The 26,223-nt window shown below is 44.3% G+C and overlaps 1 protein-coding gene across 2 annotated transcripts in view; it reads left to right on the top strand.

Moving 5' to 3' along the window:
* PSD3 (pleckstrin and Sec7 domain containing 3) overlaps positions 1-15,092 on the top strand; it is a 141,706-nt gene extending 126,614 nt beyond the window's left edge. The window contains exon 20 of one of the 2 annotated variants that reach the window (XR_006177929.1): positions 13,957-15,092. Coding sequence is in view for 1 of the 2 variants with exons in the window: in XM_042866137.1 (XP_042722071.1) it covers positions 13,957-13,989 (33 nt within the window). In the remaining variant the exon portion in view is untranslated. The remainder of the gene's footprint in view (positions 1-13,956) is intronic. The other variant, XM_042866137.1, reaches the window with a different exon arrangement.
* Positions 15,093-26,223: the final 11,131 nt, after the last annotated feature.

Below are 26,223 nucleotides of genomic sequence, written 5' to 3'. Positions count from 1 at the left end.
TTCCATTCCATTCCATTCCATTCCATTCCATTCCATTCCATTCCATTCCATTCCATTCCATTCCTCACAGGAGTGAGAAAAGGCTGAGATTGCTGGGTCTGTCCAGCATCAAGAAAAGAAGGTTCAGGGAGGATCCTGGTAATGTGTATAAACACCTGAAGGGAAGGCACAAAGAGAATGGAGCCAGTGGTGCTCAGCGCCAGGACAGGGGGCAATGGGCACAAATTGGAACACAGGAGATGATGGAGCACTGCCACAGGTTGCACAGAGAGGTGATGGTGTCTCCTTGGAGAAATTCAAAAGAGCCTGGATATGGGCCTGGGCACCTTGCTTATCTGTTCCTGCTGGAGCAGGGTTGGGCCAGATGGACCCAGATGTCCCTGCCAACCTCACACAATTCTGTGTGTTCAATTCTGTAATTTTCCTGCTTAAGCCCTGCATAAATTATACAGCATTGGCCAAGTGTCCTTACTAATTTCACTCTGCAAGCAATCATAAAACATTTAGGTCTGATATGAAATATTCAAGTTCTTCTCTGATTGTTTTTGAATCCTTTATATATAATTCAAAGAATTCAGTACCACAGCAATTATTAACCATGGATATATTGGATTACAAGAAAGCTGTAGAAAAGAGAGAAGGATATTGAAAACAGAAGGAGTTACTAAAACTAAAGCAAAAACTTGTGAATGAAGAATTTTCCTTGGATAGTGAAAACAAGAATTAGTCCCTGGTTTTAAGGCCAGAATGACCTTGTTGGTAAGCGATGCAGGCATTCTGCAAAGCACTGGGTGGGGTTATTATTGTTGGCTCTAAGCTGTCCTTGTACCAGATGAGCTGCTTGACCTCTCTGTGCCTCGATGCAGTGTGTCCTAGCTTTCCACAGTGGTGCTCCACAGAGCATCACTCTGCAGCTCCCACAGTCTGAGCTAGGGAAGTCCCCTGGAAAGATTTCAGGGCATCTACTTTGTGTGCCACTTGGAAAAAAATATCCCATTGTACCATTGTCAAAAACAGCACCAAACCTCCTGATCTCTCCTGCTGCTTACCTCGAGCACTGTGGGAAGAAGATGGTAAGGTGGGGGTGCAGATGGAAGCTTTCAGTCTCAAAGCCCCTCTTGCTCTTTCTTGCAGCTTCACTTTATTTGAAACCCACCAGCTTCTAGAAGTTAAGTATTCTCTTTGTCTCTTTCCCGAACACCTCTGCTCTTGGCTCTGTACACCCATGAGCCCAAGTGCTGTGTACTCCTGCTGCCCTAACATCTCACAGCACCCCAGTGCTGGGGTAGCTGCCCTGGGACCCTGGAGTGCATCTCCTCTTTGCTGCTGTACTCCCCAGAATTTGCCTTCTGGCTTTCCTGGCTGCACAGCTCCTGCACCCTTTCAAGTTGGCCACCTGACTGGTGGAGTTTTGCTGCAGGGTGGCGAAGGGTGTTGGTGAGATATGAGAGGGGACAGAACTGCTAGATGAAGTTTGGCTTTCCTCTCTGGCCAAAATAGTCACCGCTGTGATTATTCACCCTTTCCCAAGCTATTAGTGGCTTGTAGGCGTACAGAGTTTCAAGAAATGCATCATCTATTTTCAAGCTAGATAAAGAAATCAGCTACTATGTTTCTGAATAGAAATGTGAATTTTTGGAGAGCCAAACACGCATTTGTTATTACTGAGGAGCCGAATACTTCTGAAAACCTGGCTCTGTGTTGCTGCTTGTAGTTCTGAGTGTGATGCAGTTGCGGATGGGGACGGTTCAGTGCTGGGAGCTTTCACGTGGATTAGTAGCACAATAGGCTCAGGAGCAGAAGGAACAGTTTGTGCATTGCATCACAGCAGCTAAGAAAGGCATATGTGAAATATCACCCTCCCATCAGCCACGCAGGAATATATCTCAATTCCTTCTTTCTCAGCCAGCTCCCGCTTCAGGGGCAGAGAAAAACGAAGCCCTGTGTTGGGACTGCGGTCAGTGATTGCAGAGGAAAAGGCCGTCCTTGGTGAAGTGGTTATCATGCAAACCTTGTGCCTGCTCCAGGGGTGCTGGGACTTAGCATTCTCTCTGAGCAAAAGGAAAGGAAGGATGGAGCAGGGCAAACCACTATGCATTTTAAACAGCTTTGATTCTGGGTTGGAGTTTTATGTTAAATACCATGATTCATCTCTATTTATTTTGTTAAGCAGTGAGCAAGCAGAAAGTCTAGCAGCTGAAATGATGTGCCTGAAAGACTCCTGGCAGGCAATCCATCAAACAAGTATTGATTAGTACTGCCACAGGAACCATTTTGCACACTAAGACCTTAATTCTTTACTCTGACAAATGCTCACTTAGATGTAAATTAGCTGAAGGTGTCCTTCTTTCACACTGTAGAACTGAATTGGGAATGAAGGTTTGGTCCCCAAAGGGCAGAGTGTGGAGAGCATTCTAAGGGCTGTGAGGAAAAAATAAAGTCTAAGATTCCACTTCTTCCAGGAACTGTTGTTTTTTGTTTGTTTATTTAAAGAAAAAAAAAAAAAAAAAAAAAAAAAAAAAAAAAAAAAAAAAAAAAAAGAAGAAGAATAGAGAAGATAAAAACAAGATTTTCCTCTTGGAGGTAGCATGGTACAACTAAAAAGTCCTCTGCCAGGATCAGATGGCCTAGTGGAAGCTTGCTGGTACTGACCAGCCTGGCCTGTCTTGCCTTCCGTGGAGCAGTGTCAGCAGATGCAGTTATCTCACTTAACTTTACATTCCAGCTGGGGACTTCCCTGTGCTGCCCCAGTACTGTGCATGTCAGTGCAGTGGATAGGGCCAGGCTGTTCTCTCCCAGAAGGGATCTAATGATGCCATCCTTGAAACCTCCAACCGAATGGCTAGTTCCCCCTTAATTTTACAAATCTCTCTAATCTCATTCTAAATGTCAGACTTCAATTTATAGCCATTGGTTCTCATTGCACCTTTCTCTGCTTGATAAAACAGCCTTTCAGGATCGAGTATTTTCTCTCCCACTGGGATGCTTTTACACTCCAGTCGTGGGCTCTGTGGTTACTCCTAAACCCTCCACTTCTGTCAGTGTTGGGCATCTGCTGTGATCCTGATGGGCACCGAAAGCCCGTTGTAGTCCTTTCCCTACTCACCTTTACAGGACTGAGCACTCAGATGCAATATTATTCCTTCAGTTTCCTCATATGGGCTGATGCAGGGTCACACTTTTTCTCCTGCCTCTCTGCAGAGACTTGATAGTGGAACTGCTCATAGTACATGGTACTAACAGCCATAACACAGCCCTGCATTCCTTCTGGACTCCACAGTGGTCTCTGGGTGAGTTTCCTAAGTTTGGAAGGCCTGATGGACTTTGAGCTTCTTTGTACCATGAGCTATGAAAACAGGTGATGGTGGTATTTTCTGCTGATTCTGTGTTGAACCAGCTGTTCTGTTTTCTGCCCAAGTACAATAGTTGGAAGAGTTGGTTCTTGCACTGTAACCAAAATCTTCTCCCAAACCCAATGGAAATACATGATGAAACAATCAGTAGGAGTCCATGCTTGTCTGTTTCTAAACGTGGTGTGTCTCTGTGTCCTCATGTATCACCTGCCTAACAGCAGAACCTAGTGACCCCAGCCAAAATCAGGGCTTGCACCCCACATGTTATACTGTTGTTTTATGGGATAGATTGTCATGGAAAACAAGACAAAACATCCAGGGAACAGCCGCGAGAAGAGGTGTGGATTTGTCAGGTTGTTGGTGAGTCACCAATAAGCATCTGCCCAATATGGAGACATAATGGATGGCTTCACTGGTGTAGGGAGGCTGTTAGGTATGACAGGTACACAGAGGTCAAATCTGAGGAAGATCCAGGGTGTTCATCCACACTGTGCTCTAATGAAGCAGATGGCATTTAAATGCCCTCAGCTGTGTCAACGTGCAGATGAGATTCATTCCCTGCCCTGGGACAAATGCAGCACATGTGAATTAACCAGGACCTGCTGGTGATTGCGAGAGCCCCACAGTAGCTCCATGGAGCAACAGCCCTGGTAGGATGCAGCACAGGCAGAGAAGTGGGAATTGTTCTGCCCCTCCTCTTGTGTCCAGGGAGGGCTCTTGGTTCCTTACCAGATGCAGTGCTGTCTCTATTGCCCAGGGAGGTCTCAGTTAGAGGATTTTCCTGCATGGGACTAGCTTAGTCCTCACTGTGGCAATAAGCAAACACCTTGCTATTCCACAGAATCTGATACTGTTTGTTTAGGAGACTTACAATATTGTGGAAGTCAGCTGCTTGATCCATCTCATCAAAAGCAGCTAATGCACCAAAATGAAACAATGCATCTGTATTTCATCAGAAGATTCACAATTCAGTACACACCACCAATGCACCTGAAGTTGCACTAAAACAACCAGGCTGTGAGGTTGTCTGTTATGTCCTGGAGTGTTAGATCATGTAGGAAATACAGAGGTGGAAGATGAACCAGTTTCTTCCAAGCCACTGCCTAAATCTACTTTCTGTCTTAGAAAAAACAGTTCATTACAATGCTTTACTGGCATTGATTTTGAGGTTCGTTGGCTTCAGTGCAGTTCCAGCACTGGCCAAATCAAAATTGTTAAAAATTCCATACCTCAATGTGTTTTGAGGCCAGTATAACATGTAATAATCTTAGCAAAGCTGTAATTTGTACTCTTTCAGATGTTTCTGTGTTTTTTTTTTTGTTGTTGTTGTTTTTGTTTTCTTTTTTTCAGCTAATTATTCCAAGAACAGGTGGCAGGGGAGAGGGCAAATGCATCTGTGGAGACATGTTCAATCTCAGCTATTTAAGCAGCAATTAGTTGTAGTCTCTCCTGATTTATTAACTTGGGCAGGATTTGGCATCACAACATATTAGTAAGACTTGGACAGGGAGTTCATAAGCAATGTATGGTTCTAATTGGACCTCTCACAAAGCTACTTCAGATTATTAAGATTGTAATGGTAGTACAATGTGAATACACTGCTGTGTAAACTGATGTGACTGCGCATATTTTATTCTGGCTTTGTAGTCACTGGAGACTCTCTGTTCCCTTCTTTTCTTTCACTCCTTGGGACTATTCTCACTTCACAGCTCAGGTGTGAAGTGTTGACTCCTCATGCCAGAGACAAGCAGAAAAAAAAACCACGGGGACACACAGGGTAGGATTGAGCTAGGGCTCCGATAGAGGAAAACGTGCAACTGTGAACAATCAGGGCCTGATTCTGTCCGTGGTTTTGCAAGACAGGGCTCAGAAGTGACACCTGCAGTCAGATGCACACAGTGGCTTGGGTCTCGTGCCCTGCTTCGTGTTCTGCTCTGCTGTCTGGTGGTACCTCTTCACCGCTGCTCAGCAGCTTTCTTTGCTGTGTGTGCTTCTGACTCCTTCCATGTAATGTCTCTGCTACACTGGCTCTGGATGCCAGAAAGCGTTAGCAGAATGCTGCAGGGCTGATGCTTCTTTGTGGATGTCCTAAATGCAACATGAAGAACATAGCAGTGCCTTTACTGATTTTTCCAATCTATACTACTAGCCAGCCACAAAAATAGGGCAAAGACAGTGTGCCGGAAAGACAACATGAAAGATGGAGCAGACCTGAAAGACACAAGATCAGTGTTTTGCCAGCACTGGCATTCAGGCTGTAGGCTCTCAGTGCCCACCATATGGAAAAATTTTAGAGAGAGAGAGAGAGACTCCACATTTGGTGGTGGTAGTACCTCAGCACTGGTTGCTGCTTTAGTCCAGCTGTTCTAAACATCTCTGGTGATGTTTACTGGGACAAAAGTTTATTATCTCTGATGATATTTATTCCAACAAAGGTTCCTCACTGTCAAAAGGCAGGAGGGCATGGAGCAGCATCTCCCGAGAAATGGCAAATAGGATAGTACATAGCCACTTTTGTGAGCCCAAAACATCTTCTTGCATTTGAGACCATTTGGATACCTGTATGCTTTCACACAGCCATGTGCTAGAAACCAGAGCTAGGACTGCAGGAGGAGACAGATGTATGACACACTAAGCCCTTTACTGCTACAAGGAGGAGCAGATGCTGAGAAGGAAGGCTGGCCTGAAATGCCAGAGGCTTGTCCTAGGTTTTACTGCACCTTTGCTACCACAATATTCCTTCTCTCACACAGTGCTGGGAAAAACCCTTCAGCTTTGTCTCATATGGCCTGTGTAACAAGTGTGATCATCATGACCTCCAGAAAGACCCATTCTGGTCATAAGCACACATACATACTCAGTGTATGCCACTGGTGCAACTCAAAAATCCCTGCTCTGGGGCATGGGAGGACAGAAAAGGCAAGCCAAGGAGAAAGCAGTGGGTGCAGTCCTGGACATAGGACTGGCTTTGGGTGGGCGCTTAGAGCGATAATTATGCTCCCAAGGGACCACAGTTGCCCTTTCTTAGGGCCAGGGCAGGGCAGCCAAGGGGGTTTCTCATCCCCAGGGACTTACCAACTCTGGTCCTGCTTCCCCCCCCCCACCAGAGCACACACCCAACCTTCTCTGTGTTGCCCCCAGCACCAGTCTCAGGATTTTGCTTCCCCTGCTGAGAAGTTAGGAGGCAGCTTCTTGGTGGCCAGCATATTCTCTGAAGTATGTGGGGGCTTTGCAGACACGCCCTGCAGCATCCTGTGTTTCTCCTTGTGGAAACTGCTGGTAAAACACCTCACTAACTGAGGGAGCAGGGCAGGAAAACAGTCAATACTCTGGAAATGCTTTCTGCTGATCCTCTGTGTAAGCACTTACCTCAGTGTGCACTCCACCTCTAGAAATAAGAGAGGGGAACCCAAACAAACAGTGGCAGTTACCTCACGAATATCCTGTCCTGGGGACTTCCTTACTTTAGTTACAGCCTTTGTTATTTCCCTTTATGTGTTTAAAGCCAATTATTTGCAAATGTTTCTACATTCATGTGTTACTATGAGGGCAGAATTACCCAGTTGGCCATCCACTAAGACATTCAGTATTTGAGGCACTGCCTTAAGTTCTGTTAATAACTTTCTGAAATTAATCCTTTGGACCTTGAAGACCTATGAGATACTAACCTTCCTCAAAGGCCTCTTTACGTATCAATGCTGCTAGGCAAGGGTGTATTTTCACATCATCACTGCATGTTCAACTTCCGAGGATATTCTGGTACAACCCTGGCATGCAGGCTGCTCATCTGTGCCAGGTCAAGTTGCTCCTTTCATCACTGTTCATTCCAAAAGGAATAGTAAAATTAGTGAGTAGGCTGCTAAGCATTTCCTACAGAGCTTAGCCAAGCAACACTTGTGAGGAGAAAAGCTTCTGATTGCCTCCACCTCAATTTCAGCTGAAGATGAAGCTGCAAAAGACCTTCTGAAGAACAGCGACATTTTCATTATGCTCTTTCCATCACACCACCCACTGGAGGAGTGAAATCTTCCATTTCCATGCCAGTAGGTGGCATTGCTTACTCTCTTAAATGTCTCAAACCTAAGCTAGCATTCTGTTTGCCTTCAGAGGCACCCTGCTAGAAGGTAGCATGGCCTTTCCCAATACTGCTACAGCATCCAAGCCCAGTGTCTGAGGATAGGCTGGAAATCAAGCTGGTATCTACCAGGACGGAAGTTCTGTGAGAACCTGTTGGAATTACAGGAGCAGAAACAAGGTAGTTTTGTGCTGTAAGAAAATTTGTAAACTGGATAAGGTGGTGTGGTTACTCATGTTACTGAAGAACTGCGGTATGCGCCCTTGTCACTGCTACAGAGGCTTACCAAGGATGAAGACAGTCTGCACAATGGAGCTGTGCCATCCCCAATTACAAGGCTGTCTTGCACTAGGTTGCAGTTGTGGTTGCAATAATGTCCTGTGTTACTCCATGGCACAGACTGCCAAGGATGTGACTATGCCATCTTTGTCCCCAGTGGATAGCCATTTCCTGTCCTGGAAATAAAGCACATGGGACATCATTTGTCTATCATAAACTGGGAGAGTTTTTCAAGTGGATGTTGAAAGTTCCTGGTTTTGACATAGCAAACGCAACTTTGCTGAGGATCAGCACTCCAGGAAAGGGAGCTTGGCTAAGTAGGGCTGGTCATAGTGCTGCCACAGGAGACTAATGCCTACTGGATACTGGGAGAGAAGCGGCATATGAGGAGAAAGTCAAGCAGCACAAAGGCAATTGGAAGTCTGAATAGTCAAACCCACAGATGTTGTCCTGCAGGAGAAAAACACTTAGACATATTCTGAACACTTAGACATCTCTGAAGGTGTTACTTCAGAGAACAATTCAAGTCTTTGTTGTCAGTGAGTATCCTAGAGCACTGTCCCAGTAGCTGGTACCACTCAATTAGACTTATGGGCAAAAGATCTATTCCCAGCCCACCATTGAGGGGACACCAAAGTGGACAGACAGGATACATTAAGTGACATGACAGAGATCACCCTGGACAGCTATCTCTGAAACAAGAGGCTATCATGTTACTCATCTTGATGCAGGGAAGTAGCACAACTTTTGAATTGTGCAGGGCAAAGCAAAACTTTCTAATTAACCGTCTCTGTATCACTGCCCAGATCAGTAGGATAAGGTGTCCCACTGGAGCACCTAAACCCACCTAAAGATGATGTGTCTCAAGGATAATGATGAGAGACTGTGTGATTCACTGGCCTCCTCTGAGGGGATTCTGTGCAGAGAACAGCCTGTAGAAAACTGATTGAAGGGAAAGCAGGCTCAGTTCAACCCTAAAGAACCACATAGCATAATCATGGGGCATGGGGAAAGTTTGGCAAGCTGATCAAAAACCAATGTTTTGCTATCTGTTAGAACTCTCCACTTCTTGCTGTCAAGATGATATTCTGAACATGCCATTGATCTAGTTCCAGAGGTCAGTATGATTATGCCCTTTTTTGCATGGCAAGTAGGCCACTGTTTTCTGTGCTATGCATGGAATCTGACTCAGGTATGGAATGCATTTGATGTCTCATACAAGCTGGCCATGGCAAAGACAAACAGGCTGCTCTTGATTCTGTAGAGATTTCCCTCTCCTACCAAGAGCTGTATCCATATTTTGTTTAGAAAAGGCTCACTGGAGTGCATGTTCACCATTTCAGGAGTTCAGTTAAATGAAATGAACTAAACTGTGCACAGAAAAATTCCAACTTACAGCTGGAGACCTTGATCTATTTCAAAGCGAGGCCAGCCTTGGCCTTGATGACATAGGCTCAGGAACCTGTGCCACAAAGAAGGCACCCTGTTGCCAAGACCTGAGGACACAGATGGTGACTCTAGGCCATTGCCCTCTAGCCACAGCTGAAAGGTTCTATTTTCTACCTTATCCCTCCTGCTGCTGATCAGAGCTGAGTAAGTTGGCTTCTGAACACAAGCTGTGTAGCAAGTGCAAGGTCTGGGGAATACATTTCCTTATCAGGTGACCACTGTTAAATACCTTACAGTTTGTATCATAATATTCCTTTGTCCCAGGCTGAAGACTCTTGAATGAAGAATATAATTAGCATCAGACAATGCTCACTGTGAATTAAAAGACTTTCAATTCCATTGTATGTTAATTCTATGGAGTCTACTTCAATTATTCTTTCACAATTTATTTTTAAATTGCTGCAAAGCACTAGAGTCTATTCTTCTTGGAAAGCGATGTATAACAAGCTGTGGGATGTTCTCATGGAAGGCGTCAGGTTGCCTTCTCATGCAGCAGCTTTACCATTTTTGGTTGCAGTATTGTATGGAAAATTTGAGGGCAATTCAGGTTCCTGAGCACAGTACCATTTTAGACCTTTGACATGCTCAAATCCTCTATCTAGAATAGACAGTTTCAGTATGAAACCTATTGGTCCACAAGGTTCACAGATAGTTGACTGCAAGGCATAGCTCCAGTAGCTGGCTCCTATTTAATGCAATACAGATTATGTATTGCATATTCATGTGCCAATGGAAGAACAGCATTGTTCACTAACTTTGGAGTTGTTTAGGGGAAATTAGCCCCTTGGGTTAATAATCAGTTCATCACTCGCTTACTCAATGTCATGGCTAAGAACATCTTAGCCAGGAGAGACTTGCATAAGAAAGGGAGTGGAAAACAAAGAGGCTTGTATGGTAGGATACCAACTGGTTTCAACAAATTAGTGACTGTGCATATTGTCTTCTTCAATAATAAGAAATAACAGAAGTCTCTGTTTCACTTGTGCAATCAAGGAGCTGACAGCCAAGTAAAAGGCAGTCCATGCTTCAGCAGGTTTATTATTTTGTTTTTTTTTTTTTCTCTAGCAGTTAGGAAATCCCACTCCTCTACCTGTGATGGTGTTGACTGCAAATTTCACAGGACTGGCCACCTAGGCTGGCCAGTGCCCCCTGACTGGGAGAGTCCTCTAGGGAGTACAGATCAGTAGCAGAGGCACAAAACACATGGTGTCTCCTCCTTGAACTTGGCTGCGGCCCTGCTCTGCTGTTGGCAGCCCTTTCCCAACTCAGCTTTTAGCATTGCATGGTATGTCATCAATGGTATGATGTACACTCGCTAGGACAGAATTAGCCCTGAAACGGCCAAGAGCTGGGAATGGCTCAGGTGCCTGAGTATGGAGCTGCTGGTGCATGTGGAGATCCCAACCTGAAGGTGAACCACTGACACACAGACACAGAGCTTCCAGGAGTGTTTCAGCCTCTGCTACTAAACCTATTTGGTTGTGCTGGCTCTATTATAGGAAGGAGTCCAACAGAAAAGGGAAAAAAGAGGACTCTTTTCTTGCTCACACTCTATGTGGCTATGTTCAGAGAAGAACTCTTCCTGAATAATGTAAAAATAAATTTTTTGAAAGAAAATAACACTGTGTTGTCTTATATAGTACTAAGGACAAGTGAAACCAAGGATTTAGTACCAAAACTAATAATCTGTCCAGTAGCTTTTGGGAGATATTGGATTCTGTCATAGACAGGGTTGCAGCATGTTACTTTCCAGAAATGAACGGTCACAGAAAAGGAAGGGAGTGATGCAAGGTCTCTGAAAGATGGTAGTGCTGGAGAGGCTTAGAACTTTCTGTCATGAAGGAGATAAGGTGTGTAAGCAAGTTTTGGGCTATTTATTTGTTTCTAATTATTTATACTGCCTACAAAACCCCATCAAAAGCAGGAGGAGAAAAACAGGATATAGAGCTCCTTATGGCTGTTCTTGGTACCTGAAAGCTGGAAAAAACAACCCAGGAGCACAAGAGGGCGTACAGCGACATACTGTTTTAACACTTTCTGCATGTGTCCCTGAAACACTGTGTGACAACTGGATTAGTAGTCAATGGATAACTCTTCATTAACAAGGAGCTGGAATAATAACCTGGTCAGAGCATGCTATGGACAGAGTGGCTATGTGCTTCCTTGCAGAGCCAGTCCTCTATTTATAGAGCAAGCACCGGCGTCAAACTGAGGTGTGCCGGATACTCATTGTGCTAGGCTGGAACTTGCAGGCGTCATCTAAGACCAAAATCCAGCTTTCTAGGCACGTTCCAAGCACGTAGTGAAGGGGGTTTTTGGTCTGCATGAAGTCCACTGTTCCTTGGGCACAAAAACAGCCACCGGACACCCAGATTCCCATCAGACCATTCTTCAAGCATGTTTAAATTGGATCTCTGGACTTTCTCCTTCAGTTTGAGAGAGCACTTCCAAGATCATGTCATTTGTTGGTTAGGAGTAGCCGTCACTGTTTGGCGAGGACGTATATGTTTTAGAGCAGTGTGACAGCACATAGTATATGCCAGTGATTGCTCTTCTAGAAAAACAAATTGGCCAAGATCCTCAGATTTACCCCTGCAGGCTTCAGTGTGTCTTTTATATCATCTGGCAAAGACCCATGAGAGTAAACTGAGGCACAGTAAAGTATTTAGGCTTTTCTAAGGGCGTTTGCAGTAACAAAATGAGAGAAGTCGTTACAAGATCTTTTGCCCATACTAGCCTTTAGTCCAGCTTGCTGATCTCAGTGTGCAAGGGTGTTAAGTGACTGATGTATTTTGGGAGAAGTTTGAATTCGGGATCCAGTCCATGCCTTCCCTTCTTCTTCTACGAATTTCATTGTAAAATCTTTATAGCACCTATTTAGAAATATATAATCACGTCTCAGATCCGGGCATCACAATTTCTTAAACAGCTCACCACAGGTAGATACTGACCCACAGACCAGGTCTGTTCCTGCCTGTAAACTTGAAATGCCCATTCCTGTGGCCTGCATGGGAAGCCTCTGAGAAAAGAAACAAGATAAAATTACTCTAGATATCTTTATAAACTCATTATTGAGTGTGGTGCCTGAGCTGAAGGTAAAAATATGGATTACTTGCTTTAATATGGGGATTTCTTACTTCAGGTATGTGTTAGAACTTCAGCTATGCTTTACCTCCACTGTAATAGGCTGCCTATGGCGAGAGCTAATAGGGAGAACTTGGTGGCTGAGATAATGCTACAGGTTAAAGGCACTGATCATCCCCGGTGGAATAACTTCTCCTGCAGCTAGTGACCTTTCCTGAGGCAAAATTGTATTAAGAAATATTTCTGAACTTCTTAGCTTGCATTTAATTTCAGTGAATAATGAAGAAAATTTAAAATAGCAATATGTTTCATAATTTGCGTAATACTGTCTTTTTCCTAACTGTACACTAGGGATGAATGGTAGAAGTTAATGAACTATTGCATAATTAACCAATTCATACAGACCTTTCCTGATTTTTCATGAGTTTGGATACTTCTGCAGCACAATGATGGGCTTCTCCTTGGAAATTTTTGTTCCTTCTTTTGCATTTCACTGCTTATGACAGAGACTTCAGGGAATAACCCAAACTTCCATGTCTTTAACTTTCTATTTCTTTTCAGTAGATCCCAAGAGACTTGCTCCTTTATCCTTCCTATCAAATGATGTAGTCCATGTCCATGATGTAGTCTCACAGATGAGAGTGTCCAGATTTATGTATATTTTTAACTTTAAAGTTTTTAGATCCAACTTGAAACATAAAAGAACTCCAATAGTTATCATGCAGACAGTTGTCTCTTTAACGGCTTGTTTTATTGCTGCCTTTGGTACTGCCTAATAATGCTGAATTCTCCCAGAATGTTTAATGTTTTTGGGTGGCCACTTTGCCACCAGTTTGGGTGTCAAGTGTTCAGATAATGGAATCATAGAATCATTTAACTTGGAAGAGACTCTTAGAGGTCATCTAATCCAAATGCCCAGCAAAGACACCTACGGGCAGATCAGGTTGCCAGGAGCCCCAACCAGCCTGACCTTGAATGTCTCCAAGGATGGGGCATCCACCACCAGTCTGGGCAACCTGTGCCAATGTCTCACCTAAATCTCTTCTCTTTTACTTTGCAACCATTTCTCCTTATCCTATCACACATCAGGCTCAGCTAAAGAGTCTGTTCTTATAGTCCACCTTTCGATAGTGAAAGGTTGCAATTTTGTCTCTTTGGAACCTTTTCTTCTCCAGGTTCCAGACCTTCTAAGAAAGTCTGAAATCTCTGGCAGTGGCATGAGATGTGGGTCTTGACATCCTTATTCAGGCAGCATGAAGTGAGGCTACTCTTTGGGATCAGGAACTAGATTTGCTTTGTTCTTTTGTTCATCAAATCCTGGGTGTCATCCTAACAAAATGACTGGAACTTTCTTCTCACCGAATTAACTGAACAGATCTTATAGCCTGTGTTTGACTTTCTAGTTGCTGAATTGCATTCTTGAGGGATAAGGAGCAAGGGAAAAAATGTAATAAGTAAGAGCCAAAAGTTGGTGGTATGGACTTGAATATGTGAAAGAATAGCACACCATCATCTTTCTCCCAGTTGACTCTCTTGAGATTTACATGGCTGAACATGTAAGTAGGAAGAGCTGCAGTGCTGGCTTTCTGTCATGACACTGTTCTCTGGGGACTGAAGGGGATTAAAGTGGTGAGTGCTGCTTTGTTACCAAGGGGGACAGCGAGCCTACAACCATTCAAGATACACAAACACTCTTTTCCTGCTTGTTTCTTTCAGGCTTCCCTGTGTGCTGGGTCTTCAGTCAGCTGAAGTCTTACTTGTAAATGTGATGTGTTCCAGCCAGTACACACTTGAAAGCTAATTGTGTGCTGGATCAGGGCATTCCTGCATAAAGGCTTAGTTCGCACTGGAGGCCTTACTTGAAATCCACAATACGGTTTCACAGTGAAGATACCACATAATAAATTCAACTCCAGCATATGACCCCTCTCCATTTATATTTTCATGCGGGAAGGTAAATATATATACTTCATACACCCAAAATGCACAAGTCCAAGTAATGAAATAAAAGTCTCCAAAGATAGTGAGGACATGATGTGTCTGCATCCAAGGAGGAATTTTTGCAATGAGGTATTTCCAGATCTTGGTGTCCACATCACCCCAAATCTGCATTAACCCCCAGATTTACTGTAAAGGGGTGGTATTTGCAGGTTGTAGACAATTCTCTGCCATGTATGCTGAGTTGCATTTAGCAATCATTTGTCTAGAGTGGTTGCAAAGCAAGCTCAGTTCATGCAATTTCAGCTGTGTGCTCCCTCCAGAGGATTGTGTCAGACAGGAAAGGCCTGTAACTTTTAAAAAGGTCATGGCTGGTCTCCCATAGGTCTTAGATTGCCCTTCTTCATCCTTGGGGAGTATATTAATTTTCCAATGGGTTTGTGTGGTTGTAGAGAGAGAAAGGATGGTGTAAGATCTTGGAACAAAACATGAGGCTGGGATTTAAGCAAGTTTGAGGCTAGAGGGGAATAGGCCTGAATAGGTCTCTTCATGGGTTCTTAAGCACTGATTTCTTGAGATGATTTACCCAAGTGCGAGGACCCTTAAGCTCAAGTTCGATTTCGGTGGGGTGAAAGAGAAAGCTGTGTTTTGAAAACAAGTCAGGCTACTGATCAACACAAGAAAAAAGATTTGGTAAAGATATGCATTAATGCAGTAAAAAACTATACAAGGATTGCTGAAAGAAGGGACTCATCACATGAGACCTTATCAGTAGAAATATACTACCAGTATCTACTTCAACTCTACAGTTTGCACATGTCTTTGGAAGGTGGGTAGTGGCGTGAGAATGAATAGCAGCAAAAAAATATGAACCGGTCAGAAAAATAAATTAATACATGAATCATAAATTTATACAATTGTGTTCCCAGCAGGATTTTGAACATAATCAAGAAATAAAGTATTTTCATGAAAACACTCAATCTTGTTGTTTTACTATCCATCCTAAATGTTTTGAAAGGCCAGAATTAGTCATAACAGATGAAGCTAGTCAACGGATTCTGCTTGAATTCATGTCCAGTAAGTGGGAGGTCCTCCTTCAAGCTATCCTTCCATGAACTGCACAAATTGAGAGGATTATCTGACGTGGAAAGTAGCAAACTTCCATAGGATTCTGGGGCTTTTTTGTTTAGTTTTTGGAACATCAGAGTGTGTTTTTATGACACTTTTTCTAAGGGCTGGTGTTTAAGCTCTGGACCTTTGGATGAATTCTGAACAGCAGTGCACCAGTGGTTGGACTGGGCCAGGCCTCTGTCCCTACGACTCCAGATTTTTCCTCAACAACAGGTGCTAAAGGGGACACTGACAGATACACCAATCTGGGTGAGTAAAACTAGTAAGCTGAATGACACTGAGAAATAAACACCTTCAGCCATTGTCTATAGCATTCATCAGCTGTTAGGTGATGAACCATCACTGTGCATGGTTCCCTGACACTATGGCTTTCTCCATGGCTGTCCAAGCAAACTTCATGTGCAGTTTTGGGTCACAAAACTCTTCCTCTAAGCTTCTACCTTTTTTCCTTTCCCCCCTTCTTGGGGCAACCCAGCTTACAGAGGTTTTGGAAATTTATCTTTTGCAGTACACGCTGTAATCATCAGATGACAGGTGGCAAGGCAATACATCATGGCTGTAAAACTCTTTCTATGTACTGGCATCCAACAGTGGTAAAAGTTTTGAGGATAGGGATTTCTCACCGAGCAACAGGGAGTGCAGCAGCAAGGGTAACTAAGCATAAATACACACACTGACATATTTCAGCTGGCCCCTGGAAGGAAATTAATACTGTCCCCTGCTTAAGTCAATCAATGCTCCCAGCCTTGTGCCTTAACAAGACCAAGATCTGGTGTGGTGTTCTGCTGGCAGGAATTAGGCAGTTCCTTCACAGATTCAGTTGGGATGCAGAGTTTGGCTCTTCCCTTTGAGGAGGTACCTGGTCTTGTTTCCACATGCATAAGTCTTTTATCACAGAAAGATCATCTGTTCAGGAGAAAGGCTATCTAATGGAAGATCTTGTGTCACTGTAAAGAAATCTTACCCTTCACTGCCAGCTATTGTGAAGTTATTAGCGGCTGGTTAGAGTTGATTTACAGCATCTAGTCTGCATTTCTAGAAGAAAATACCTTTCCAGCCGGAACAAATCGAACAATTATACAGATGTCAAATTACAAAAAGTCATCTGCGTTCTTCATGCACTTATGTTTTCAGATTCTTTTTCCCAGATTTTTGGATATATGCTGTTATTATAAAGCTTTGGGAATTACTTCTTGGGGATGGACGTGTTTCATTTTGGACGAAACCCAACATTTGAAAATGTTATGGGTTTTTTTTTTCCTGCAGAAAAAAAAAGAAAATTGGTAATGGAAAGGAAACTAGCACTGCACAGGAAGGTATTTAAAATGTCTGGGTAAATTTAAGACTAAATACATAATATACATACAGATCTGTTCTTGCCTCTCTTAATAGGAAAATTGAACAATTAACCACTTTGTTTTCTAGTGTGTTGCAAGGTAAATCAGTAAGGCTCATCCTGCAACATTCACTCAGATTATGAGTCACACATCTCTACACACTGATCTGTATGCAGACATGCCAGCGGGGGCAAGTCCAAAAGCAGCAGCCCTGACATGTCCTGCCTGCTGCAGGCCCCAGATATCTGGAAACACATCTTACTAACAATGTTTGCCATACTGGGCTTCTCTGCATAAGCACAACTTAACTTTTGCAGAGATTCCAAATGTGCAGAGCAAGATGTATGAATGTGGGTTATCATTAACAGAAATACTTTTCAGGATCAGTCAGGCTGGCATGTTTGTAGTGCAGTCCTCTGGCTAGTGCTGTTCCAGCAAAAGCAAAGGAGATGTTACATGTCCTGCCCTGCCAGCTGGACCATATTTACAGCTGCTCAGCATCTCAGAAACTGGCATTCACGTGAAGTACAAAACAGCTGAATCTGTCTTTGCAGGTACATGGGATGTTTCAATGGAAAGTAGTTGTATGTAAAAAGAGACCTAGTGCAACCTAAAAGCTTGCAGCTTAACTACCTGTTGGAGGCAAACACAACTGCTTATTAAAACCAGGATCAATATTCATTTGTATTCAAGAGCTACATGGCTGTTTCCTTTTCTACATTGTAAGAACAAATTTGAAAGCAGATGCCAAAATGAAAAGTTTTAAAAGGCAGCATTTTGCTTTAAAAATATAAAACCAAAAGGTTTTGATAGAATTATTGCTTAATCTTCAGCAACTTAGCTAATTCAGCATAAAACTGCAAAATACTGTGATTGAGTTATAATGCAAGTTTTCAAAGCCAAGAATTACTTAGGTTGAAAATACTTTGCTGAGCTCTACTTCTGCCCTGAAAGAGAAGCCTGCAGCTGTTTCACCGTGAATTATCCATGGAGCACTGACTCCTTCCTTTAGCATGCCTAATCAGCCCCAAATTTGCCTTATCCCATTAGCTTTGTTTGCTCTGTTGTATGTCTCTGCTTTATCTTGGGACAGAATCAAGGTGACAGCCAAGCAGAGAACAGGGCAGTGACTGCCCTCTTCAACTGCCTGCAAAACAATTCACAGTGTGGTTCTCCTTTCTGATCCCAGTCCTCAAATGTCCTCAAAACACAAAGAAAGAATTTATTTAGCTCTCCCCTGTGTAAGGAAAATACTTAAGTAGGAACCGTTTTTTCCATGACCACAGGTGGAACTTCCTTTGAGGCTGGTTCTCTCCTTTACAAAGCTTTCCTCTCTTCATGCTGTTAAGGAAAAGAAATCCATGGGCCAAAACAACAACAAAGAAAACAAACCTGATCCACCAAGACAACAAACTACAACACTGAGATGTTGAAGGAGTGGGAGAGTGGCTTTTCACCAGCTTGAAGGCAAATACAAATGAACAATAAGACAGTGATTACTCAGTAAATTTGATTGTATGCTGACAATCAAGAGAAAACCTGGGGCACCTTGTGAACTGGTCATCAACCCCAAAAGAGGCGGAAGCTCTTTGGAATCACAGGGAGTCCTGTGGAAATACGTAGTTTATTTAAGATCTCTCTCCAGTCCTGCAATTACTCAGGACTCACAGCTTGCATTACAGAAGAGTGAATGTTTAGCCTTCATGGCCACAGAGAAGAATCTGACAAGGAGAAGGTTAAACCTCAAAAACCAGAAAGTAAATAAGAAATGCCTCACCATTTGTCTTTTGAAACAAAGCAAAGAAAGCCCAGCAGTTTTTAAACTAGGCTGAGTAGAGTTCATTTTTCTGCTGCATGTATTTTCTCAGCTTCTGCTGTCTGTTCAGCCCTGTACCTCAACCACAATATTTATAGAAAACCACAAGTTTAAAAAATGTGTACGCAATTGGATGACCTCACTTCTGCAGGTGGTGGAACAGGTACCTGTGTAGGCTTATACACAGCTGCCTCAAAGGGCACAGTCACCCCATTCCTGCTTTGCAGCAGCAGTATCTACTCACACTTTCTATGGCGGCACTTAGAAGAGGTTTAGGTGGTTTTTCTAAGACCTGATTTCAAGATTACATGCTTCACTCAGGGCTACTCCCACAGAATCCCACATTTTGTCCTCCACAGTGCCTAGCCGCAATGCAGTCAAGCACATCCAGAAGTAGCCCATCAATGGCAAATGAAGATGTTCTGCTGCTCAGAATACTCTGAGCACACAAAAGAGACAGGAACTACCTTTTGCATGACAGCCTGTGTGGAGGAATACTGTTCAGCCTGGGTTGGAGGCAAGCAGGGCAGAAAGGAGTGAGACCAGGACAGTTTATGTGCTAAGATGATTTCATTTTCCTATGAATTTTAGGTCAAAAACTTTTATAGTTATGTTCTTACAGAGGAAAACCTGGAACCCCTAGTTCTTGCTGTAACATAAAATAATCGTTAAGGATATATGTCATTTTGAGCATCATGACCCCAGAACATTTGAAGAAGAAGTTTACTTAACAACAAAGGAACCGATATGCCTTAAAAAAAGCATCTTCTCAAAGTTCTCATGGCATCAGAAGTATTGGAAACAAAATTCACATGTCCCTAATTATTTAACTGGGATTCTTAGGATTCCCGCAGGATAAGTAATTTGAAACAACCCACAGAGCTATGTTGCCTGTTTCCTCTGGCAAATTTATGTCAGTTTGGTTAGTTACAATGCTATCAGCTGCCTGGAGAAACAGGCTATGCTAATACCACTATTACCTAATTCATGCCTGGAGTCTGATCCTTGGAGATTTCTAAGCCTTTTATTGGCTCTTTGAATGGCCTCTTTATAACTTTAAACACAGGAACATTTACTGAGGTAGCTGCTATACTAAGTAAACAGGAAGGTTTATAAGAATAGCCTTTTTTTTTTTTTTTTGTTGGCATCATTCCAGCTACACAACTGCAAACTTGTGCACAAACATACAAGATGGCTTTCTTCACCCTTAGACATAAAAACAAAAATTCCCCCCAAGTACTTCATGGAAACACTGGGTGGTATGAATGGGGAGGAGATAAAGGCTCCAGTGGAGCCTGAAACCGGTGGCACCCAAAGGAGACAGAGCAAACAATTTTCCTGCTTTCCATTACCTGCTCAGTGGTCCCTCTGGCTTTACCCACTTAGGACTGCGCCATGCTTTTCCTGCCAAAGGAGGTCTGTCTCCTTCTGCTCTACACAGAGCATTGGAGCAGGTCACTTTGAACATCTTCCTTGGCTTCCTGCTCTCTGTAGAGCCTTGACACAAGGCCTCAGCAGCTACAGAGGACAACTGTTGCCCAGATGTGGTGTCACCAACAGCAGTTTCCCTGCAGCAACATTGGGGTCTCACTGCTGTCTCCTACAGCTTCAAGGATGCACTGGGCACAGTAGGAATGAGTCAGGAAGGAGATGGTGTTGGAGACCTTTAAAAAAACCGAATGATCATCTGCCATGTGTGAGTGCCTAGTGAAAAGATCTGTACTACCTTGATGAGATCTGACTATGTTTTCTGTTTCAGAGGCTGCCCTCATGCAGAGCAGGTGCCCCTTGACTCCAGTGGGAGCTAGAACATGCCTCCTCTCTGTCTTCAGTGACATGCATGTGACTTTTGCATTAAAAATGCCAGACTGAGCACTTTAGGGCTTTAAAATCAGGCAAAAGGTCCCCTGCATTAGTGGTTGCCCTGAGCACATGACAGTGCTGGCCTCACATAATGCCCTGATGCAAAGATGAGGTACTTCCTTCAGTGGCTCTCGGTGAAAGGAAAATATCCCTTTCCAAGTTGGAGAGCCAGTCTACAATCTCTGAAGGTCTCTGCAACAGAAGCAGGTCTGCCATTTCTCCAGTCCCTCTCATAGTTCACATGGTGATCAGGGTTATTGAAAGAGTGGAGGGATATTGTCACCACAGCCCCTGCCCCTTCTCTCTCCTCCTCCTCTGGCTTGTTCATATCCTCTTCTGTTTGCCATGTCTTACTTTTGTCAGGAAAGTTTTCCTCTGAGATTGGAACTATAGCAAACACGTTCCTACACAGTGTCAGAATGCTTGTGAGGACAGCGAAGTTACATGAATAAAGAAGTAGATGGAAATAACAATTCTATGATTCTATTGATTTTTCACGTAACAAACAGGATAGACCAGACAAAGAAATTTTACAATGCATATGCAAACTTGGTCAAACTTCATAGAGCTAAATCCTCTGGAATAGATGAGTGGATGGGGAGGTGGGTTGAGAACTGACTGACTGGCTGAGCTGAGAGCATTGTGTTTGGCAGTGCAGAGTCTGGTTGGAGACCTGTATTTAGTACTGTTCCCCAGGGCTCAGTGCTGGTCCGGTCTTGTTCAACATCTTCATCAATGATCTTGATGAGGGGATCATTGCTGATGATATGAAGTTGGGAAGGAATGGCTGACACACAAGAAAGCTGTGCTGCCATTCAGTGAGACCTCAACAGCCTGGAGAGCAGGGCAGAGAGGAACCAAATGAAGTGTAACAAGAGCAAGTGTAGAGTCTTGCACCTAGGGAGGAATAACTACCTACGGAGGTGTGTATCAGTAGAGGTTGGGGGATGACCTGCTGAAGAGGAGCTCTGCAGAGAGGGACCTGGGTGTCCTGGAGGGCAACAGGTTGCTTATGAGCCAGCAGTGTGCCCTGGTGGCCAAGACACAAATAGGACCTTGGGATGCATTAAAAAGAGTGTGGCCAGCAGGTCAAGGGAGGTGATTCTCCCCTTCTACTCTGCCCTGGTAAGGCCTCATCTGGAGTACTGCATGCAGTTCTGGGCTCCCCAGTACAAAAAAGACAGGGATCTCCTGGAAAAAGTCCAGTAGAGGGCCATGAAGATGATAAAGGGCCTGGAGCACCTCTCTTATGAGGAAAGGCTGAGTGACCTGGTCTGTTCAGCCTTGAGAAAAGAAGATTCAGAGACGACCTGATCAATGTCTATAAATATCTAAGGTATTGGAGGCAAAGGGAGGAAGCCAGACTCTTTTCAGCAGCATGTAGTGATAGGACAAGGGGAAATGGCCACAAACCAAAGCATAGGAAGTTCTGCAAAAATGTGCATAAGAACTTCTTCACAGTGAGGGAGATGGAGCACTGGAACAGGCTGCCCAAGGAGGTTCTGGAGTCTCCTTCTCTGGAGACATTCAAGACCTGCCTGGACAACTACCTGTGCAACCTGGCCAACGGAGCATGCTTTGCCAGGGGGGTTGGACTCAATGATCTCTAGAGGCCCCTTCCAGCCCCTACATTTCTGTGATTCTATGTGATTCTGTGACTTTGAATCACTGAACAGGAGCTGGAGAGAGAGATACTCAGCCTCTTGCCTCCCATGCTCTACACTTCAATCTTCGGGATGTTCTCAAATTAACTTCCCCCCTTTCTTTGGCATATTCTAGTTGCCTGTCTAATACTGAACAGAGGAACTGGGAACCAATATCAGAGTCCTAAGTCGATACCAAGCTAGTTATGTACAAACACAGCAGGAAGAGAAAAATGGAGAGGGTACACATGCACGTGGGTATGCTTACATGTGCATGTGAAGAGGAATAAACTCCTGTAATTTTGGGCACAGAACTGAGGCATGTGAAACCCAGGAGCACAAAATCATTGCAAGATCTCTCAACAGTCCCTGGTGGTGCACCATGAGCGTGCCTTGACCGCAGGCGTGCTGACCTGTCCTGGGGGAGCACAGCCCTCTCTCCATGAGCGCTCGGGTTAGATGTCCACATCAGCAGCACTGGGCCAGGAGGGAGTTTTTACACTGCAGTTGCGAAAGTCCAGAGCAGCAATGCTAGCTCAGCCTAAACTTTAAATGAAAATTAAAAAGAATTCCCCTTTGGGATGAGATGGAAATGTCAACCCAAGGAGGAATCTGTTCTGAGTAACTCGCAAGCGACTGGAGGAGATACAAGCTGGAATCCAGTCTTGGCTGCACCACACACCATCTGTCAGAGCTGCAGAGCAAAGTAAAGGGGAAGCAGAAACTGAGCGATTATCCTATTCCTCGCCGGGGAGCCCAGAGGCCAGAGAAGTGGCTTCTCTTCCCTGGTACATTTCTTGAGACAGAAACAACACGCACGCTTTCCCACGCTGGCTTCACCATGCATTCCACTTCAGCCTCCTCGCTGTCCCCAAGGCAAGCAGGATGCAGACTGCCAGGCTGGGGCCCAAGCAGAGGGTTCTGTTCCCATGATTAGAGAACGGGCTTAGCAATTGGCGTAAGAGGAACAGGGGAGGCTGAAGGCTGCCCACCAGGCACCTCACTGGTAGGAGAGCCTAGCCCCTGCCCTGCCATGCCCAAGTGTTGCAGGGACAGAGCAGTGCCACTCAGACACGAGCTCTCCCTTCTCCTTCTCCCCCCTGCCCTCACTCATTTGTGTAATCTTGCAGAAGTTTCAGACAACGTCATCTTTACCCTACTGCAGGCAGGGCTGGGAGCTGTGTCAGGGGCAATGAGGGGCCCATCCTGCAGCCAATGGGTGTGAAGCAGGCCTGTCCTCCCCTGCCCGCCACGCCAAACAGGCTGCAGGAACTCTCTCCCTTGGCATTGCATTTTGAAAGATGTGTCTGGCCAGACAGCACGCTGGCTTTGGCAGGCACTGCCTGCGGCGTGATAATTAAATAAAGTGTAGTTGAGAAAATAGTGGCACAGGCCCGCTGCACAAGCTGTGCTGGAGCCCAGGCCTCTCTGTGAGAGCATGTGGACAGCCTGAGTTCTGAACTGAAAATCAGAGAGCGAGGCAAAGAGGAATGAAGCCTTCTGCTAATCAGTGAGCCAGGACCTTGTCTGAAAGATAAGGCTACATGAGAAGGGAGCAGCAAGCCATAACACAGCCCTAGAAAGGGCAAGGGAGTGAAGAACACAAAAAGTTGCTTTGCATTTTCCTTCTTGGCCCTGAAGACTGAGGAAGCAGTTACTCACAGACTGGCGAAAGCCATTTCTTACCTCCAAGCCATGTTTTTATTATGAGGTGGCTGGTTTTCACAAGAAGCACCCTTCAGAAATGCCTCTTGCTATCTCTGAACAAACTTTAAGCAGGATGGAAGGCTTCCTTGTTGATAAATTTACTAGAGGAGAAATCACACAGAAAATCACTCTTTTTGAATTTAATTTCCTCTTTCTTTTTCCACAGAAGGAAAACTTAAATGTTCATAGGGTGAAAACAGAGATCTCTTGCCTACTTGCATCTCCTCACAAGAAGGAAAGCTTTTGTTTGCTTCTATGAAAATAACGTTTGTTGGAAGACCTCTTGTCCTGAGCTATCTGATCACCTGTGCGAGGAGACCTACAACAGCACAGGAACGATCACAGTTATGGTGTTAGCTGTCTCTCTCTCTCACACATAGGCTTTTGCCTTGTGTTTCAGGCCCTCTTAGGTGTGGTGGAGTGGAAATAAGTGCTAGGGTTGATTCTCCCCTTGCTTGCTGTTGTGTGAGGCAGTGAATCTGCTTAAGGTCTAACCAAATGCACCACACAGCCCAGCCTGCTCACAATGCATGGCAGACACATGTGGGCTTGTTCTGACTCTAAACTTGCACTTGGTTCTGCGGATGCAAACACCAGCCCAGTTATGCAACTCCCATCTCCCTGCCTCCACACTTCCCACCCGCCCCTATTGGAAATAATATATTTCAGCTCTGTTACCTTCCACTTATTTCAGCATCCCCAAGAATGATACATCAGGCTCTGATTCACAAGTCAAGTTTTGCTTCCCCTATAGGATTATGTATTTTACAGAGGAAGCAAAACTCAAATCCAGCTGATGGGTGCACTGGAGAATGTTGAGTTGATGCCATGGAGTTCCTTCACAGTCTGACCATGATCTTCTGCAAGGAATGAATGCTTTATAAACGCTGGGAGAAGGTTATGTCAGAGCAGTGTAACTGCACGGTGGGCAGGCACGTCCTGCCCTCATGAAAGCCCATTATTTCAGAGTATTTTGCAGCTGTGTTTACAACAGACTTAAGCAACTTGTTCAAGATCTGAGAAAACTGAATTTGCTCCCCTCCCACTCTGCTTATTCTCTTTCATCACATCAAAATTTGCTTTTAATGTTTTGTTTGCAATTTTCTTTTTTTTTTTTTTTAGGTGGAGACTTTGCATAACTCTTTCAGGCTATGTCCTGAAATAAGGCATGGCAACGACATGGAACAAAAAAATTATGCAAACAGGCATTTTCAATGTAACAAATTAGATATTACTCCAAGAAGCCCACAGATCTGCAGCCAGTCCTTGGCTACCGATAGGATCCACTGTCTGAACTGGGAATTAACTGAAATATAAATATATATAAATACAGCCCGCAGATTAGCAGAGGCTGTGGGGTCCAGCATTGCCCCTGGGCTGGCCTGCCAGGCATTGCCAGGGCTTTGTTCTACCTCATCACACCTGCCACTAACCTGCATCAGTTGTCTTCTCACCATTGTGTTCTAACACACTGTGTTGCTGCAGTAGCCATTGGCATAGCTGTGAAGAATGATGGGACAGCCTTCATGCCCTGTTTTGCTCCACTGGCTTGAAAGTATTACCTGTGACTATGGTGACCTGACAGTCTGTGTTATGGAGTCTTATTTTACATTGTTCTCTTCATTTGCTAAATGTTGGCTGCAGGGAGTGGAATTTTCTAGGAAGGATGTCTGAACCTGGACGGAGCCAGGTTGATTTGTAAGGGGGAAATTACACTATAGAGCTTCAACTAAACTAAATCAATAGAAAATGCATTGTTTAGACCACAGTTGGAAAGAAAAAAAAAAAAAAAAAGACATGAGAAAGTTCTTGCCGTTGTTTTGATGACATAGTCGCAACCAGTAATCAGAGGATATGCTCAACACTTACTCAAAGCAGGGAGCACACTGTGCTTCTCCAGCCCACATTCCCATCCTCTGGTCCCTCTCTTCGCCCCTAGCCCCTCACTGCCTGTCCACTACCCCTGGTTCCCAGTTCCTATCTCCTGTGCTGCTCTATATCCTGCACCCAGCTCGTCTTGGCTGGAAGAAAGTCTCAGTCTCAGTTGCACCTTCATTAAATTCTTCCAGTGCCTTTTGGATATAAAAAGCTGACATCACAGAATCGTATAATCATTAAGCTGGAAGTGACCTCTAAGACCACTGAATCCCCATCATGGCCACTAACCTCAGTGCCACATCCACCTGGTTCTTGAATACCTTCACGGACAGTGACTTCATCACCTCCATGGGCAGCCTGTGCCGCTGCTTCAGCTCTCTTTCAGATCTGTTTTTCTTCACACCCAACCTGAGATGCATACTTGTACTGGGATCTTATTGGTCTTTTATCAGATTGGCACTTTGCAGAGATGACCCAGTGCCGCTCTGCCTAAGCCACCTCCTGTTGAACAGATGTGCCCATGGGGACCAGGTGTGTTTTAATTTCCACCCTGAAAAGCCACTGCCCTTGAAGTGCATGGCGTTGCTCCATGCTGCCAAAACCAAGGAGTCCTCCTTCCCTACACCAAAAGCATTTCATGAAGCCAAGCCTTTGACAATATGATGCAAAA

Source organism: Lagopus leucura, unplaced genomic scaffold (assembly GCF_019238085.1).
Source record: "Lagopus leucura isolate 7727_CA_CO unplaced genomic scaffold, USGS_WTPT01 Super-Scaffold_810, whole genome shotgun sequence".
Classification (NCBI taxonomy): domain Eukaryota; kingdom Metazoa; phylum Chordata; class Aves; order Galliformes; family Phasianidae; genus Lagopus; species Lagopus leucura.
The sequence above is the reverse complement of the archived record's forward strand: the minus strand, read 5'-3'. Positions and strand labels throughout refer to the sequence as shown.